Source organism: Rhinopithecus roxellana, chromosome 15 (assembly GCF_007565055.1).
Source record: "Rhinopithecus roxellana isolate Shanxi Qingling chromosome 15, ASM756505v1, whole genome shotgun sequence".
Classification (NCBI taxonomy): Eukaryota; Metazoa; Chordata; class Mammalia; order Primates; family Cercopithecidae; genus Rhinopithecus; species Rhinopithecus roxellana.
This window is the reverse complement of record NC_044563.1, coordinates 88199762-88219946: the sequence shown is the minus strand read 5'-3', so window position 1 is coordinate 88219946 and position 20185 is coordinate 88199762. Positions and strand designations below refer to the sequence as shown.

The 20185-nt window shown below is 35.4% G+C and overlaps 1 protein-coding gene across 12 annotated transcripts in view; it reads left to right on the top strand.

Moving 5' to 3' along the window:
• Window positions 1-20185, top strand: part of STK33 (serine/threonine kinase 33) — a 229368-nt gene that overhangs the window by 172293 nt on the left and 36890 nt on the right. For all 12 annotated transcript variants that reach the window (XM_030919023.1, XM_030919020.1, XM_030919019.1 and 9 more), the window contains 5 exons: window positions 428-516; window positions 2350-2434; window positions 12479-12554; window positions 16983-17095; window positions 17548-17633. In XM_030919023.1, the coding sequence (XP_030774883.1) occupies window positions 428-516; window positions 2350-2434; window positions 12479-12554; window positions 16983-17095; window positions 17548-17633 (449 nt within the window). The remainder of the gene's footprint in view (window positions 1-427; window positions 517-2349; window positions 2435-12478; window positions 12555-16982; window positions 17096-17547; window positions 17634-20185) is intronic.

Below are 20185 nucleotides of genomic sequence, written 5' to 3'. Positions count from 1 at the left end.
TTACAGTGCTTTAAAATGTTTATGCTGACAGTAACATATGCATAGAAGTAAAGAAGTAATCCTCTATTTGAAGACCTAAGGATGTGGGAAACCTGACTGGGTTTGTGACTAAGATGATCTCCCTCCTCCTGGGAATACTTAAGCCTGGGTAGGATCCTCCTTCACACTCCCCAGGCCACTCATCTTGAGGAGCAGCCAGTTGGGGTCACAGGGAAATAGGTAGAGGTGAGGGAGTCAAAGAAAATGGCTCCTTAAGGTTAGAAATGTGGAGGAAGTGTTTATAAATAAGAGAATAGAACAGGACAGACTATGCTTGGCCCTCGAATTTTTCAACAGTGGATATTAATTTGTCAAATATATTTATTCTATATGTGTCTCTCCTGTTTTTCCGTTATTTCATTTGATTTGTGGTTTATTTTCTTGGTAGATATTGTACATAGAGATCTGAAACTGGAAAATATAATGGTTAAAAGCAGCCTTATTGATGATAACAATGAAATAAACTTAAACATAAAGGTAAGATTAGCAATGGTGGTAAATATTTGCCTATAAACAGTTTGATAGCAAAGTGGCAAAGCACATCCTCTTTTTAGATGCATTTTGCTAGCTTTTGAGCAGCCAGAAAATAAGTGGCTTGTGTTAAAAAATAAAAATTTCACAAGAGGTTGTAACTGACAAGAATAATTTTGCAAGTTAAATGGAGTTATTGAATGTGTTTTTAAAGTACATATTCATTTGAATAATTCTAAATCATTAGTTAATAGCAAGCAAACAGATACTCTGAATTCTAATTAATTTCAAAATTATGCCTGGTAATTTGATGTACATGTGTTACAGATTTAGAGAAAAGCACACCTTGCCTGTGCTTTTAATACTAAATTAATTCTTAAGTCTGTATTTCTTATTGAAAATTTTCCTGTATATTAATATTTATGTCCTCAGTACAATTAATGTGCCAAGTGTTTATTCTTGAAGATTTTATTCAAATTAAGTGTTCCCTAATGTCAAATAAATGCTAGGATACATTATTTAGCACCATTAGGGTGGCTGCTTTCAAAATGTATAAATGTGTTAATTTAGGAATAAAATGTTATCTGTGAGTAACTCACTCTGTTGCAGAAGTTAAGTCCTATGTAATAGAAATAGGTTTAACAGCATTGTTGGTTTACCCAAGTAAATGTTCTTGAACAGTTCCATTGTAAACTCTATGAAGGCAGGGATTGTGCATGTCTTATTCACTTAGTACCTGAAGTAGTGGCTGGAACATAGTATGTGTTCACTTAACATTTGGTGAATGAAGGAGTAGATGCTCTCCAAATAATTAAGTTGGATTGTGAAACCTTTTGTATATTTCGTGTGTCTGGATGGATTTTCCGTAGAGAAAGATAGGTATCATATGCTCCAAATGAGATATATATGAAAACTAATGGAGAAATTGATTCATCTATTTAGAAAAATAGTGATATCACATGTAAATAGGAGCATTTTCTTACTCCATAAGGCACTGGAAACTTTGTATTCATTGTCTCTGGACAAAGAGCCTATATTTGGTTACTTAATAAACGTGTCTGCTTTTCTGCTTTCAGTCTAAGGGTGTTCCAACTTGGGAGATAATTCCAAAGGCACATACTGAATATTTAATAACTAAATGTTTAATGACCAAGATTTAGAACTGAGCATAAGGCCTACAGTTGTAGCACTAGGCCACCAGTGTATTTGTAGTTAATACTTTGTTGTTGTGATTTTTTTCCTGTTAATATGCTTGTCGTAGTTTTTAATAGTGTAGTAATTGTTTTAATTAGTGTACTCTAGAAACACAAAGGAAATAATAGTAAAGAAAAGATAGTGTTTACCAATTATAAATAATTATAAAAAAGGGGAGTTTCAGTGAGTGCTGATAGGGATAATTATTTGCATTTGTAACAGTGCTTTAAACTGGAATATAACTTGATTATCAGAAACATAGATAATATGTTAAAGCCAGAATGTATTTTACAATGAAAGAACTTTAAAAAACAAAACAAAACTTTTTTTATATGAAAAAAGTTTAATGCCTCAAAATACAACTTCCCATGTTAGACTGGTAAATTTAATCAGACGGCAAGAACTGTTAAATCATGGTATTCTCTCAAGATTTGAGAATGCAAGCTTCTCTTTACCCAGTTTCTTCTCTATACAGAGAGGTGGGTGGGGAAGGAAAAGCAAAATTTTTATTAATCATTCAATTAAAGTCCTCCCACCCCCAAGAACCCCAGAATTCAATGCAAGTTCAATGTGAAGTCTTATCTTCAGAATGAGTGAGCTCTAGGACAGGAAAACAGGTGACTGTGCTTGAATTTCTTCCCCGAGGTGACTGATTTTGGCTTAGCGGTGAAGAAGCAAAGTAGGAGTGAAGCCATGCTGCAGGCCACATGTGGGACTCCTATCTATATGGGTAAGTTAGTAGACTTAAAATGAATTTTTGTTTTGAGACAGGATCATGCGCTGTTGCCCAGGCTGGAGTGCAGTGGCATGATCTTGGCTCACTGCAACCTTGACCTGGGCTCAGGCCATCCTCCTACCTCAGCCTCTCAAGTAGCTAGGACCACAGGTGTATGCCACCACACCTGGCTAATTATTATTTTTGTTTTTAAGAGAGAGTAGCCTCACTGTGTTGCCCAGGATGGTCTCAGACTCCTGGACTCACGCGATCCCTCCAGCCTCTGCTTTCCCAAGTGTTGGGATTACAGGTGTGAGACACTGCACCAGACTTGATTCTTTTATATGTAAAAAAGTAGAACAACCAGTATGGATTACAGCTTGAACAATTTGATTTTGCCATCATGATATAATGACCCATGATTTAGGCTACTTTTTCTTTTCTTAGGTCAAGCAATTTCACTTGTTTTAGTATTTTACTTACAGTTCCTACCTGTAAAAATTTTTAAAAATTTTGTTGTTTCTCTGGGCTCTTCTTAAAGTTGTTTATATCTCTTAGATAATCATACCTCAAACTTAATTATTACTTTTGTTAACTCATGTTAAAATCATGTACACGTTTTGCTTCTTTGCTTTTTTTTTTTTTTCCCCGAAACGGAGTCTTGCTCTGTTGCCCACGCTGGAGTGCAGTGGTGCAGTTTGGGCTCACTGCAACCTCCACCTCCTGGGTTGAAGTAATTCTCGTGCCTCAGCCTCCAGAGTAGCTGGGATTACAGGCACCTGCCACCATGCTGGCTAATTTTTGTATTTTTAATAGAGACAATTTTTGCCATGTTGGCAAGGCTGGTCTCAAACTCTTGACTTCAAGTGATTTGCCTGCCTTGGCCTCCCAGTGTTGAGATTACAGGCGTAAGCCACCATGCCCAGCCCTCTTGCATTTTTTTTATCCAGTTTAATCACCATCAAACAGTTTTTCATGGAGTACTGATTAAATATATTTTGTAAAGAAAGCAGCAGTTTCCTGTTTTTCTAAATGTGAGTTTTAACAGCTTTTTGAAGTTTAATTTAAATACCATAAAATATATTTGTGCATCCTTTACAATGTAAGATATATTTTTGTTTTACAATAAAAATACAGTGATTTTTCATACATCCACAGAGTTGTGCAACCATCACCACAATCCAGTTTCAAAACAAATCTACTCCAAAAAGTTCCCTGAGCCTGTTTATATTCAATCTTATTCCTATCCCAGCCCCAGATAGCCACTAATCTCTCTAGATTTGCCTTTTTGTCTCTGTAAATGTGCCTTTTTTCTTTTTTTTTTTTTGGCCTTTTCTGGACATTTCATATAAATGGAATCATACAACATGTAGTCTTTTACATTTGGCTGCTTTCACTTGGCATGTTTTTGAGGTACGTTCATGTTATGGCATGTATCTGTATTCTGCTCCTATCTATTGCTGAATAGTTGTCCATTGCGTGGATATAACACAGTTTGTTTATCTGCTTACCAGCTGACGTACATGTGGATTTTTACCAGTTTGTGGCTATTATGAATAATGCTGCTATGAACATTCATGTACAGGTCTTTGTGAGGATATGTGGTTTCATTTAGAAGTGTTTTTAGAATTAGGTACCTAAGAGTGAAATTGTTGGATCATATGTTCAGTTTATGTTTAACTTTTAATGAAATTGCCAAACTCTTTTACAAAATGACCATTACCTTCCCACCAGCAATTTGTGAGGGTTCCAGTTTCTCCATATCTTCGACAATTCTTGATATTACCTATTTTTAAATTATACCATTCTAGTCCCTAGGACTAGTATCTTAGGAAGTGGTATCTTTTTGTAGGAAGTGGTATCTTATTGTGATTTTTAATTTGCATTTTCCTAATGATTAATGATACTGAGCATCTTTCATGTGCTTACTAGTCATTCATATATCTTTTCTGGTGAAGTGTCTATTTAAATCTGTACCTATTGAGATAATTGTATGTTTCTCTTTAAATTTATTAATGAAGTAATTACAGTAATAGATTTTAGAATGCTGAACCATCCTTGCACATTTAAATTCAACCTCACATGGTTTAATATACTACAGTATTCAATTTGTCAGCACTTTTATTTAGGAGCTTTGACTGTAGCTTTTCTTCTTTTGTGCTTCCTTTGTCTTTTCTGATGTTAGGGTTATGCTGACCTCATTTAAAAAATAATTTTTTAACTTCTTATATGATTATGAACTTTTTAAATTATTATACTTTAAGTTCTGGGATACATATGCAGAATGTGAAGGTTTGTTACATAGGTATACATGTGCCATGGTGGTTTCCTGCACCCATCAACCCGTCATCTACATTAGGTATTTCTCCTAATGCTATCCCTCCTCTAGCCCCCAACCCCCACACAGTCCCCAGTGTGTGATGTTCCCCTCCCTGTGTCCATGTGTTCTCATTGTTCAGCTCCCACTTATGAGTGAGAACATGCAGTGTTTGGTTTTCTGTTCCTGTGTTCACTTTGCTGAGAATGATGGTTTTCAGCTTCATCCATGTCCCTGCAAAGGACATGAACTCATCCTTTTTTATGGCTGCATAGTATTCCATGGTGTATATGTGCCACGTTTTCTTTATCCAGTCTGTCATTGATGGACATTTGGGTTGGTTCCAAGCCTTTGCTATTGTGAACCATGCCACAGTAAACATAAGTGTGCATATGTCTTTATAGCAGAATGATTTATAATCCTTTGGGTATATACCCAGTAATGGGATTGCTGGGTCAAATGATATTTCTGGTTCTAGATCCTTGAGGAGTCACCACACTGTCTTCCACAATAGTTGAACTAATTTACACTCCTACCAACAGTGTAAAAGTATTTCTATTTCTCCACATCCTCTCCAGCATCTGTTGTTTCCTGACTTTTTAATGATCACCATTCTTACTGGTGTGAGATGGTATCTCATTATGGTTATGATTTGCATTTCTCTAATGACCAGTGATGATGAGCATTTTTTTTCACATGTTTGTTGGCTGCATAAATGTCTTCTTTTGAATAGTGTCTGTTCATATCCTTTGCTCACTTTTTGATGGGGTTGTTCTTTTCTTGTAAATTTAAGTTCTTTGTAGATTCTGGATATTAGCCCTTTGTTAGATGGATAGATTGCAAAAATTTTCTCCCATTCTGTAGGTTGCCTGTTCACTCTAATGATAGTTTCTTTGTGCAGAAGCTCTTTTGTTTAATAGATCCCATTTGTCAAATTTGGCTTTTGTTGCCGTTGCTTTTGGTGTTTTAGTAATGAAGTCTTTGCCCATGCCTATGTCCTGAATGGTGTTGCCTAGGTTTTCTTCCAGGGTTTTTATGGTTTTAGGTCTTACATTTAAGTCTTTAATCCATCTTGAGTTAATTTTTGTGTAAGTTGTAAGGAAGGAGTCCATTTTCAGTTTTCTGCATATGGCCAGCCAGTTTTCCCAACACCATTTATTAAATAGGGAATCCTTTTCCTATTGTTTGTTTCTGTCAGGTTTGTCAAAGATCAGATGGTTGTAAATGTGTGGGGTTATTTCTGAGGCCTCTGTTCTGTTCCATTGATCTATATATCTGTTTTGGTACCAGTACCATGCTCTTTTGGTTACTGTAGCCTTGTAGTATAGTTTGAAGTCAGGTAGTGTGATGCCTCCAGCTTTGCAGAACCGAAGGAGACAGGGACAGGAAAAACCCTTCATACAATCAATGAATCCAGGAACTGGTTTTTTGAAAAGATTAACAAAATAGATAGGCTGCTAGCCAGACTGATAAAGAAAAAAGAGAGAAAAATCAAATAGACACAATAAGAAATGATAAAGGGGATATCAGCACTGATCCCATAGAAATACAAACTACCATCAGAGAATACTATAAACATCTCTACACAAATAAACTAGAAAATCTAGAAGAAATGGATAAATTTCTAGACACATACGCCCTCCCAAGACTAAACCAGGAAGAAGTCGAATCCCTAAATAGACCAGTAACAACTTCTGAAATTGAGGTAGTAATTAATAGCCTACCAACCAAAAAAAGCCCAGGACCAGACAGATTCACAGCCAAATTCTACCAGAGGTACAAAGAGGAGCTGGTACCATTCCTTCTGAAACTATTCCAAACAATAGAAAAAGAGAGAATCCTCCCTAACTCATTTTATGAAGCCAGCATCATCCTGATACCAAAACCTGGCAGAGACACAACAAAAAAAGAAAATTTCAGCCCAGTATCCCTGATGAACAGCGATGCAAAAATCCTCAATAAACTACTGGCAAAGTGAATCCAGCAGTATATCAAAAAGCTTATCCACCACAATCAAGTCAGCTTCAACCCTGGGATGCAAGGCTGGTTCAACATACGCAGATCAGTAAATGTAATCCATCACATAAATAAAAGCAATGACAAAAACCACATGATTATCTCAATAGATGCAGAAAAGGCCTTCGATAAAATTCAGCACCCCTTCATGCTAAAAACTGAATAAACTAGGTGTTGATGGAACGTATCTCAAAAGTGCTGTTTATGACATACCCACAGCCAATATCATACTGAATGGGCAAAGGCTGGAAGCATTCCCTTTGAAAACCTGCACAAGACAGGGATGCCCTCTCTCACCACTCCTATTCAACATAGTATTGGAAGTTCTGGCCAGGGCAGTCAGGCAAGAGAAATAAATAAAGGGTATTCAAATAGGAAGAGAGGAAGTCAAATTGTCCCTGTTTGCAGATGACATGATTGTATATTTAGAAAACCCCATCGTCTAAGCCCCACATCTCCATAAGCTGATAAGCAACTTCAGCAAAGTCTCAGGATACAAAATCAGTGTGCAAAAATGACAAGCATTCCTATATACCAATAATAGACAATCAGGGAGCCAAATCATGAGTGAACTCCCATTCACAATTGCTACAAAGAGAATCAAATATCTAGGAATCCAACTTACAAGGGATGTGAAGGACCTCTTCAAGGAGAACTACAAACCACTACTAAATGAAATAAAAGAAGACACAAACAAATGGAAGAACATTCCATGCTCATGGATAGGAAGAATCAATATTGTGAAAATGGCCATACTGTCCAAAGTAATTTATAGATTCCATGCTATCCCCATCAAGCTACCATTGGCTTTCTTCACAGAATTAGAAAAAACTACTTTAAATTTCATATGGAACCATAAAATGAACCTTTTAGATACTAAAAATTATCTAATAACAGTTTGAAATTTCCTCTTAAATTTTTTGGTTCTGCTACTTTTGGGGGGATAAAGTTTCTATTATATTTTCAATTTATACTAAATTATCCAAGTGTTCTAAATTTTCTTGAATCATTTTGATAATTTATGTTTTTCTAGAAAATTGTTTCTTTTATTGAGATTTTAAGTTTCACTGGCATAAATATGCATATTATGTTTACTTATAATTTTCATATTCTCTTGTGTACCTGCAGTTATATCCTCCTATAACTTCAATATGCACATATTATCTGCTTTTATCACAGTTTATATATATATAAAATAGGAATTATGTCACTCATTTCTAAAAAAATTTTGAGGACCTACTTCGTGTCAGACATTGTTCTAGGTATTAAAAATATAACAGTGAACAAAACATAAAAATGTTTTGCCTCATAGAACTTAACATTCTTGTGGCACAAACATTGAACAAGATTTTTATAAATCTGATGTTTTAGAGCAAAGTACTGAGTACAAAAAAAATAGGAAGGGTGATAGGAAGTGTTTAGATGACAATAATTTTTTTTTATCAGGTTGACATGATAAGTAAATGAGAAAATATATGTAAAGTGCTTACAGTGTCTAGCACTTAGGCCTGAATTTTAGCTCTTTGTAATAATACTAATAATTTTATCTAAATCAAATTTGTTAGTGGTTAGGACAGTTAATAAATAATAAGTAAAGCTCCTGATGGGCTTTTCAAGAACCAGCTCATATCTAATTGTTATTTGGTTTGCTTTTTCATTAATTTCTGCTTTTACTTTTCTGAATTCCTTCTTTGTGCTTCATTTTGGTTTGTTTGTTTATTTTATTTTATTTTTTTGAGACAGGGCCTCCCTCTGTTGCTTAGGCTGGAGTGCAATGCTGCAGTCACGGCTTACTGCAGCCAGGCCTCCTAGGTTCAAGCGTTCCTCCCATCTCAGCCTCCCCAGGAGCCAGGAGCACAGGCATGTGCCACCATTCCCAGATAACTTTTTTCTTTTTAATTTTTAGCAGAGACAAGGTCTCACTATGTTGCCCCAGCTGATCTCAAATTCCTGGATTCAAGTGATCCTCCTGCGTTGGCCTGCCAAAGTGCTGGGATTATAGACATGAGCCACTGTGGCTGGTGGTTTGTTTTTTATTATAACTTCCTAAGTTGAATACATACTTATTATCAGGCTTATTTTCTATGAAATTCGTTGAAGATTGTATATTTTCCTCTGAGTACCTTGACTCTTTTTTTGTCATACAGTGTTGTGTGATTCATTTCTTTTTGTTTGTTTGTTTTTGTTTTTGTTTTGTTTTAAAGTATTAAATGATATTTATTCCTCTAAATATTAGGTATAAATATTAGGAACAGCTAAATATGTCATTCTTTATGAGTGATGTTATACCAAAACAGCATGCTACTGGTACCAAAACAGAGATATAGACCAATGGAACAGAACAGAGTCCTCAGAAATAATACCACACATCTACAGCCATCTGATCTTTGACAAACCTGAGAGAAACAAGAAATGGGGAAAGGATTCCCTATTTAATAAATGGTGCTGGGAAAATTGGCTAGCCATAAGTAGAAAGCTGAAACTGGATCCTGTCCTTACTCCTTATACGAAGATTAATTCAAGATGGATTAGAGACTTAAATGTTAGACCTAATACCATAAAAACCCTAGAAGAAAACCTAGGTAGTACCATTCAGGACATAGGCATGGGCAAGGACTTCATGTCTAAAACACCAAAAGCAACGGCAACAAAAGCCAAAATTGACAAATGGGATCTAATTAAACTAAAGAGCTTCTGCACAGCAAAAGAAACTACCATCAGAGTGAACAGGCAACATACAAAATGGGAGAAAATTTTTGCAATCTACTCATCTGACAAAGGGCTAATATCCAGAATCTACAAAGAACTCAAACAAATATACAAGAAAAAAACAACCCCATCAAAAAGTGGGCAAAGGATATGAACCGACATTTCTCATTTCTTGATATACTGTAATTTTAATTTTAGTCTTCTTTAATTTAAAAATTATTTAGAAGTGTTTTTAGAATTTTTACAGGTGGTTGAGATGTGTTTGAAACTCATGAGAATGCATGTTAGTTGTCCTAGCCTTTTGGTTTATCTGTCTGGTTTTCTTTATTGTGGTAGGTGATTGCATCTTAAAGGTTTTCAACTTTTAGGAATTTTCTTTGCGACGGAACACATGATCAACTTTTGCAAATGATGCATTGGATATTTTAAAAATATATATGTATACCTGGTTTGTTGAGCATAAAAATTTCTCTGTGTGCTTATTAAATCAAATGTGATTTTTTTGTGATTCAGATCTTCCATATTGTTGGTGTATCTTTGCTTGCCACTTCTGTTGATCGCTAAGAGAGTCATTCACCAAGATAGGTCTTTGACACATTGTTTTTGTACTTTTAGTAGATTTTAAAAAATCAACTTTTTAGGAATATAATTTACTTGCAATAAGATGCACAAATTTTAAGTTTTGACAAATGCATGCACTTGTGTAATCACTACTCCATCATGTTCAAGTCATAGAACATTTGTATCACCCCAGAAAGTTCCTTTGTGTCCCTTTCAGTCAATCCCCCACCCATAACCACTGAAGATTTCTATTGCCACAGCTCAGTTTTGCATATCTAGAAGTTTATCTACATTGAATCATACAGTACATACTCTTTTGTGTTTGTCTTCTTTTGTCGTACGCCATGATTTTGAGACTTATCCATGTTGTTGTATCAGTAGTTTATTCATTTTTATTACTGAAAAGTATACCTAATTCATTGCTTTTTTTGTCTGCTAGATGCATAAAGTTTTGAAATTGTTTTATCTTATTTGGAAAAAGGCTACTTTTGATTCTGTTCATATCCCCCTGTTGGCAAAAGACATCTGGTCTGTAATTACATGGGGAAAATATATTCAAGCACCCTGAGTTTTATGCCTCCTTATTAGTTGTCTACACTGATAACAAGTGAGAGAACAAGAGAGAAGACAGATGGTTTGTGGAGCTTTGCTGACTTCCTAAATGGCTTCTTGGCAGTTACTCTGGCCTCTGCATCCCTATGAGGGCTGGGATGATGGTGCAAATTGAAATGCTCCTGATAATTAAGATGACTCTGAAAGAGCCAGGAATTCCTGTCCCCTGCTGTGTGCTGCACCAGTGTGGAAATCCTTCATTGAATCCAGTCACAGAATTTGCCCTTGTCATAGATGTGTGGCCATAGAGTAACTGGAACTTTAAAAATTCCATATTTAAAGATTTTAAGTAGAGTTAACGAATACAAATAGCAGCTTAAAGGAAAATATTAGTTAATTTTCAGTTATTTGGAGACAGATTGCTCAGTGTTAGTCATCTATACCTTCTTTCTTCTGTTTAATCTTTTGACCCCTTTTTGTTGCCTTTCATTTCTTTAACACTAGGCAGAGGAAAAAGGAGAAAATGAAATTCCATTTGTTTTAGTAGTTATCAAAAAGTGTGTCTCTGTGTGTGTGTGTGTGTGTGTGTGTGTGTGTGTGTGTGTGTAGGTGGGGGAGATTGAAACTTTTCTAAAATAAAAACGCACCTTTTGCATAGGAGGCACTCTGCAGCTGTGTAACTTTAGGCAAGTCACTTAATATATCTGAAACTTAGTTTCCTCATTGGCAAAGGGAGTCAAATGCTTACATACCTATCTCACAGAATTCTTAACATACTTTATACAAGTAACAATTTATGCAAAAGTACTTTATAAATTTTAAAGTTCTATTGAAATATATATGTATATTTTATTTTTCTGCTTATAATTACTTTCTTTTTATTTTTTCTTAAAGATATCTGATTCCTAGCTGTAGAGGTACAATAGACATGCTCCTGCAATGTCATTTGTGACTTTTTAAAAAGGCAGCCAGCTGAGTGTAGTGTCTCATGCCAGTAATCCCAGCTATTCAGGAGGCTGAGGTGGGAGGATCACTTAAGGCCAGGAGTTTGAGACCAGCCTGAGCAACACAGCAAGATCCCATCTCTAAAATAATTTTTAAAAAACAATTAGCCAGGCATGATGGTATGCACCTGTAGTTCTAGCTACTCAGGAGGCTGAGGCGGGAGGATACCTTGAACCTAATAGTTTGAGGCTGCAGTGAACTATGATCATGCCACTGCACTCCAGCCTGGACAATAGAGTGAGACCCTGTCTCAAAAAATGTATATAAATACACACACACACACACACACACGCACACGCACACACACACATACACACACATTTAGTATAGTCTATGACTTGTGACTAGTTGGCTTTTTGATCCAGTTTTATAGGAGCTCTCTCTTTGTCTTGGCTTTCTTATTTGAAAATGCAGAAAATAGTTCATATTCTTTTATAGGAGTGATGCTATTATTATTTTACTAAAGTGATTTATAACCATGTACGTTAGTTTTTCTGTGAATCCAGATTTCTACATATTGGGCTTGCATTATGTTACATCTACTTAAGGCACATATTTAATTCTATTTTGTGGAAAGGGCTGGGATATTGTTGTCTTCTACTATAACTACACAATCTTTGCAAAATCATTTCTTAACGATTTAAAGAAATAAAGGGTAGTGCATTTAGTTATACAGTTTACACCATTGTTCCATTAGAAGCTAAATGATAGGAGTGAGGATACAGTGACATCAATTGTTAAGGCCTGTGCATTATTCATTTAACATCTGCTGTTGGTTTTCTTTTCCCTATGGGAGAATAAATTACAGCACATCAGCACATTTTTCATGCTTTGTGTTTAAGCATTTAAAAGACATTTATTGTATTATTAATATTATTTTATTTCTGCTTGCTTGGCAGCCCCTGAAGTTATCAATGCCCACGACTATAGCCAGCAGTGTGACATTTGGAGCATAGGTGTCATAATGTACATGTTGTAAGTAGCCTGCTAAATGTACACTTTAAGATGAGTGGATAGTTTCTAACAGTAGAATGATATAGACTTTAAATTAAAACTAATATATATTTTTAAAAAGTGATTTAAAAACCAATTGGGAGATCATTCTAAAAGCGCTCTTATTAGTTGTCAGGTATACATCCCTTAGGTGTTTTTTAATACTATAAATTTATAACTTTCAGCTTTGGTTTTCATTGATCTATAAATGCAACAATATGATCTGAGCAAAATGAAAAATCTTAACACCTCCGGTATCCCTTGCTACAACCCAAAAGCTTCATGAAGTTCGCTTATAGCTTATCAGGTATAGGCAGGTACTGTGGCCTGGCACTGGTTCTGCCCATACAGGCAGAGCATAGGTGGGAGTGGGTACTAACTAGGTAGAGGGTCACTCAGGATCTAGGGAGTATTCTACAGTTCCCAGTTCCCTTAATGCTGCTGTAGCCTTCAGTCATTCTTGTTCTTCCTTCTCTTTCATTCTCAAGATTCAGTCAAACTCCATGTCCTGCTCATTTTTCCTTTGAAATATCCTTACCTATTCTTTGATTTCTCTTCACCTGTATCTTTTCTCCTTATGATTCCTTTTCTAGACTATTGCAGGGTCTTTCTGACTGTTCTCCCTACTTCTGGTCACCCTCCCCGGTCTGTCCTTCATGTTGCTGCCAGGGGTGTCCTTTCAAATCACAAATCTGATCATACTGCTTTCCTGATTAAAAGCCTTTGATATATATATACATACATGTATACATATTTGTATACAGGTAAGTATCAGAGCATCCTGGCATGGCATGGCATGACATAGCAGGTCTTTCATGACCTGACTCCAGCATGCCTTTCCAGTTTGGGGCTAGATATGTATTCCTGTGCACCTACACTGTGCTGTGATGATTCCAGGTCACATTTCAATACTCGGACACACCCTGTGTCGCATGCCTCTGGGGTGTGTATGGGTATGTGTGTATTCTTTTTCTTTATAAGCTTCTTTCCTGGGTGGACTCAGCTCAAACATTAAAGCCTTCTATTTCTCTACTCCTACTTTACCCCACCATAGCAGAGTTCCTACATTTATTATGTATATACTTTCTCATGCTCCACAAAAGATTTTAAGGTAGCATGCAAAACAGTAATGTTGAAAGAAAAAATAATAAAATAGGAACATTTAACCAGGAAGGTTTGCACATGTGTAAATCTGATAGAATTCATTGTTCCCTTTTATGTAGTCTCATAAAGCTTTTAAAAACTATATTATAATATTATATATATATTGTATCTGTTTTCCTTGTTCCAAATTCCGTGGAGGACAGAGACCTTAGATTATTCATCTTTGCATTCCTGGTATGTGGTATAAGAGACATACATTCAGTGCTCAGTATGTTTGTTAAATTGAATTAAAGTGAATTTTCTAAGAGGTGTTCTGAAAAGTTAGTGACCATTGTTCTGCCTCTTGGTGAATGTGAACATTTTTATGTTGATGCAACAGTTGGTTTTATGGTCATATTGAAGATTTCACTATGCACTACCTCTTCCAGATCATTTCTAAATATTGACATCACAGTAGTTACATTTTCACAGTTCTGTGAAATGGAATACACAGGCAGTAGAAATTGGATGATGTGATTGTAGTTGTAACTCAGCTGGTCAACACACATTGTTGCTTAGATTACATAAAGTATAAAAGTATTCAAAAAGTTTTTGATCATTTTGTGCTGATTAAAATCATGGTGCAAAAATTCTGAGCCTTAGTCTTTAATTAAAGTATAGCTTTTAAATTAGTCTTTATACTCTCAAGGCTTTATCGAAAGCATGAGTCAAACATCCTACATATAATCTAATATTATGCAATTCATATAGTGTTTGCTACCTTCTTAGTTTGAACTTGGTGTTAAGGAAAGTGAATGTATTATATCTTAACTATCTTTCTCTTTCTTAGAAATATAATTTTAATTTTTCTGCTTCAGAGTGTGACTGCATACCATCATAATGACGTTGTCTTTTCTTTACAGTAGACTCTTACTTAGCTAATCAGTGCCTATTCATTAATCTGTCTGAGCCCAATGGTGTTATAATTTCCTTCACCAAGAGCACAAACATATTACCTTCTCCAGGGGGTTTATTTGCTTGTTTTTCAGTGACTTCTGATTCATTTCTATTTAATCAGATAGTGCTAACATACTTCCTCAAGGTGAAATTAGCATAAGTAAATATTCTTTGTAGTTACTGTCCTCTGCTGTTTTGATTTCTATGAATGCAACAAAATAGTAGGAAGACTTTAAGAGACATTTTTCATTTCTTGGATTCCCTTTTCTGGATGTGGAGGAAATTGCTGTCATAAAATTTTGTATGCTGCTGATTAGTCAACCATTAGATACATTTTTATGTAAGTAAAATTGCAAACAACAGAAAAAAGTGAACTTTTTAAGATGTAGCCCTTAAGCTATACTTGCATGCTAGTCAGGCAATGCAGAGGCAGCTAAGAAATTGGTGAATGTGCATATCACTGGTTGATAACAGGCTCAATGAAGTAGGCCTTTGCTGGCCTGCACTATTATAATATATAGTAATTGTCCAGAAGGCCATTTTTCTGGCTATTTTGTTTTCCATAGCTTTTTAATTGCATTTTAAAACTAAATATCTAGGTGAATAGGATGAGACAGAGGAAATCAGAATGAGCTAGAGAGATAAAAAGTATTAAAATAAGAGTTTGCGGAACAATATGATACTGATAAATACTTAGTAAGAGCCTATTGGTAAATGAAAAAGCTCTATTGTCCAGTCTAGTTTGATAAACCACTAGGATGAAAGCAACTTTTCTCCCCACAAAAGTCATCATAATCATCATTATTATTATGAAAAAATCAAATTTTGACTTATTCAGAAAATGTTCATGAGTTAGATTTTTAAATAATTAAAAATATAAAGAAAATTAGTAAAAATGTAACTGTTAAAAGATATAGAGATTAGTATACTTATGTACAGTGTAGACCAGCAGTTTGGGAAGTATAATGAAATTACACCATTTTATTCGTTCATCAATGAAGTATAAAAATATATTCCTGAGAGTTGAAGAATAGACACAGAGTTGCCTCTGTGATGAATCTAATTTCATCTGTCTGGTTGTCTTTGGACAAATCTGGTTGTTGTCTTAGGATTGCCCTCAGATGTTGGAGTTGACAGTAATGAGGATGGCTGACATTTGTTGATATTGTATTATGAAGAATTGAAGTCAGCTTTTAAGCTTGTTCTTGTAGTTTTGACCTAGACCACTTATTGAAGTAATAGCTTTATAGGTTTGCCATGTTCTGTTAAGAGTCTAAAGATACCTTGTTTCTGTATTACAAGCCCATGTTTACTTTATACACACTACTCATGGTTTTACTGATGTTGGTCATTATGTGTACTCAGCTTTCACCCTTTCAGGCCAAAGGGTCAAATTATTGTCTGATTTTTCCACATTCAGACCCTTTTCATTTCATATACAATTTTTGAAGAGTTGTGTCAATTTTAATGGCTTTTTGGCTTTGACTCAGATCCTATAGAAATTCCCAGGGTTAGAGCTGGGCGCATTGGTGCATGCCTGTAATCCCAGCATTTTGGGAGGCCAAGGCAGGTAGATCACTTGAGGTCAGAAGTTCGAGGCCAGCCTGGTCAACATGGTGAAACCCTATCTCTACTAAAAATACAAAAATTAGCCGGACATGGTGGTGCATGCCTGTAATTCCTGCTACTCGGGAGGCTGAGGCAAGAGAATGACTTGAATCCAGGAGGTAGAGGTTGCAGTGAGCCGAGATCGCACCACTGCACTCCAGCCTGGGAGACAGAGTGAGACTCCATCTCAAAAAATAAAAAGAAATTCTCAGGGTTAGTCTTGGTTTATTTTTATTATTGCTAACATTTGTATAGTATTTTACTATGGATAAAAGCCTTAGCTGGTCATTAGACTTTGGTAACTAATTAGACCCTGATAACTCATTGTATTTTTCAGTTGAGTCAATTTGCATTATGTACCTTAAGGTATTACCTTCCTGTTGCTCCCTCTCAAAGTGTATCTCCTTCATTAGCTACGACTATTATTGTACACTTACACTCACCTTCCTGTATTTTAGCCCCATTTAAGCTTAGTGTTTCCCCACCTGCAAGAGCTTTGGGTCATTGCTAATCTGGAGGTTTCAGTGTATACTTGCATACTTCCTCTACCAGATCCTTTCCCTAAATATTGAAATAAGAGCCTAGCACTGATCTTGGAAAACCCTGTTGCTTCCATTTTTACTTTCAGGCAGGTACCCATCTCTTCCTATCCTTTCCTTAAATATGAAGCAGCACTACTTCCAAGTCCTATGGAAACTTAATTTTAATAGCCTTATTTTTGTTATTTAAAAAATTTAAACAAAGTGATTGCTTTTGTTGCAGATTTTGTGGAGAACCACCCTTTTTGGCAAGCTCAGAAGAGAAGCTTTTTGAGTTAATAAGAAAAGGAGAACTACATTTTGAAAATCCAGTCTGGAATTCCATAAGTGATTGTGGTAAGTTTAAGTGTGTTATTATTTACTAAAGCTAATATAAGTAACATAAGAAAGTTGGCCAGTGGTTAAAATGTTTTAAATCTCTGTTTCATCATTAAATTTACTTGTGGAAATGAACACTATTTACTTGTGGAAATAGAAATATCTTCACTGTGATTGTTCATCATCAAAACTTTCAAAAACAGAAAATACGTAGTAAAAGTTAAAGAGGAAATTTGCTGATCATCTAGCTAATGTTTACTATAGACCATTAAACTAGGTAATCCAGGCAATAAAACTTCACTTTAGGCTTTAAACTATATTTATTAGGCATTTATACTGATGATTTTTATTGTATATGTGACATCTTTCTTTCCTGTTATACAGACCTAATCCTAAAAAATTATAAAATGTATGCTATTAATTGTAGTTAAAATAAATAAGATTTTTCAGGATTTTTTTCTTATTTTTAGCTAAAAGTGTTTTGAAACAACTTATGAAAGTAGATCCTGCTCACAGAATCACAGCTAAGGAACTACTAGATAACCAGTGGTTAACAGTAAGTTACAATATTACTTCTTTCTTTCTGACACGCCACCATTGCTCATTTCTTTTTATTTTGTCTTGGAATTTTCTGTATAATCTTAAAACAGTCAGTTAGTTTGATTTTCTGTCAAATTAAAAAACATTGAGTCTTGACAAATTTCTGAAAATGAGCATTTTCAAACTGTTAGAACCGTTGTCACAGTTGTTTATATATATTTATAGAGGTTTAAATGATCTTTGTTCAGTGTCATGAAAGTATCATGTCCAATAGAACAGAGCTGAAAAATGTCCAATATTATAGCTCTGGAAAGTTGAAACAGTCTATATAGTTCAATGATGTAAAACACTGGAACCACTCACCTGTCTTTCAACTCTTGGGGTATAGAAAATCTTTGGGGACTCAGAAAAGCCATGATCTCCAAACAGTGGCAGTCTCCTGGTTTGGAATTTTATTTATTTACATATTGCTTTCTGCCGTTAGACTAAATTCTTCAAGCACAGACCTTGTGTCTTACTGATCTTCGTATCCCTACATCCAAACATTACCTGGTCACAAGAGGAACCTTGGAAAAGGCTACTGCTTGTCCCTCAATATTTATCCTTCTCCTTCTATAATAATAAGGATCCTGACTTTTAGTTGGAAACATTGCTGTCCAGTTAAAAGACTCTTCCCCAGTGTTCTTTGCTAGTTATCGTGATGGTCAGTGAGATGCAAGTGGAAGTGGGTGCAATTTCTGGGAAGTGTCCTTAAATGGAGCTGGTGTGGCATTTCTCATGTACTTCCTTTTTCCTGGTAGATGCAGATGTGAGTTTGAGTAGCCATATTAGATTATAAAGTGGAATCTGGAAATGGCAGAGCAACAAGATGCAAGGAACCATAATAGTAGCTCACAGAGCTGCCATGTCAACCCTTCACTGCCTACCTCCAGAATTTTTTATATGAATGAGAAACAGACTTCTGTCATCTTTAAAATACCCTATAGTGTGCAGCTGGACCTAATTTCGATTAATACAATCCTCAAACAATTGCTGAATGAGTGAATGATTCAGTAAGTGGATAGGTCTGTAGATATCTCAGAAATTTTTCTGAGAACTGATATTAGAAATTATTAGAGCCATATGGGAATATTACTAGAGAGTATTCATCTATTAAAAATTGTAGATCTATTATTTGCTAGATACTGTGTTAGGTATTGGGGATACATGATATAATTACATTTAAAATGTAAATTAGCATATGATAATTTTTTTTTTTTTGAGACGGAGTCTCGCTCTGTCGTCAGGCTGGAGTGCAGTGGCACAATCTCGGCTCCTGGATTCAAGCGATTCTCCTGCCTCAGCCTCCTTAGTAGCTGGGACAAAAGGCACATACCACCACACCCAGCACATTTTTGTATTTTTTGTTTTGTATTTTATTTTGTATTTTGTATTTTTAGTAGACACGGGGTTTCACCATGTTGGCCAGGATGGTCTCAATTTCTTGGCCTTGTGATCTGCCCAGCTTGGCCTCCCAAAGTGCTGGGATTACAGGCGTGAGCCACCATGCCCGGCCGATAACATTCTTAAAAGATCATTCTGACTATTTGGGTGGGGAATGGCTTGGAAATAGAGAATTAGATAGATGTTGAAGTAGTACTGTTGAGAGATTTTATAGTGACTTGGATAGAATAGAGATGAAGAGAAAAACGTGAGTTATATTTTAGAGGCATAATTGATAGAATTTGATGATGGATTAGATGAAGAATGAGGATAAGAGAGGAAATAAGGATGACATCTAGATTTTATTCAAATAACTGGTTCGATGTTGGTGCCATTTACTGAGATATGGAAGACTGTAGGAGAAATAGATTTCTTTCTGGGACAGGGATGGTGAATCAAGAGTTCTGTATTAGATAGGATCAGTTTGCAATGCTTATGTGGCATCCAAGTGGCGATATCAAACAGATAATTGAATATATGAGTTTGAAACTGGAAAGATTTAAGATGGAGATATAAATTTGAGAATCATAAGTATACAAACACCACATAAAGCCATTGGACTGAAGAGATAAATAAGGAAGAAAATACAGATAGAGAGAAGAGGCCCCAGCAACATGTCTTTAGGCACTAAAACATTAAGAACCTCAGATCAGTTTAGATACATAAATATATAGTGATATCACTCTCCTTTTAAATTACCTAATTTTCCTTTGGCAATTTCTAATCATTGCTTTAAATAACATTTTTTTTTCTTTAAGGGCTAAAAATAATCTTCACCCAAGAATGAATTCTATTTGCCCTCTTCTATGAATGTGTTGCTCTCTCAAAGGATTCTGTGCAATAATTATTTCTGGCCTAAAGTAATTGTGCAAATGAGTTAGCAGCTAGATCACTGCAAAACTATATTGAGTAGGTTTGTAGTACAGCAAAATAAACTGTAAAACAGATGGTGTGCCTTAGAAATTTATCTCTTTTCAGCATCACACAACATTCGGGTTGGGCCATTTAATTATTTGTTTTCTAATTAGCACAACTTTATTTCTGGCTTTGGTCATTTTTCTAGTAGTCTCCATTTTTGAGCCTCTG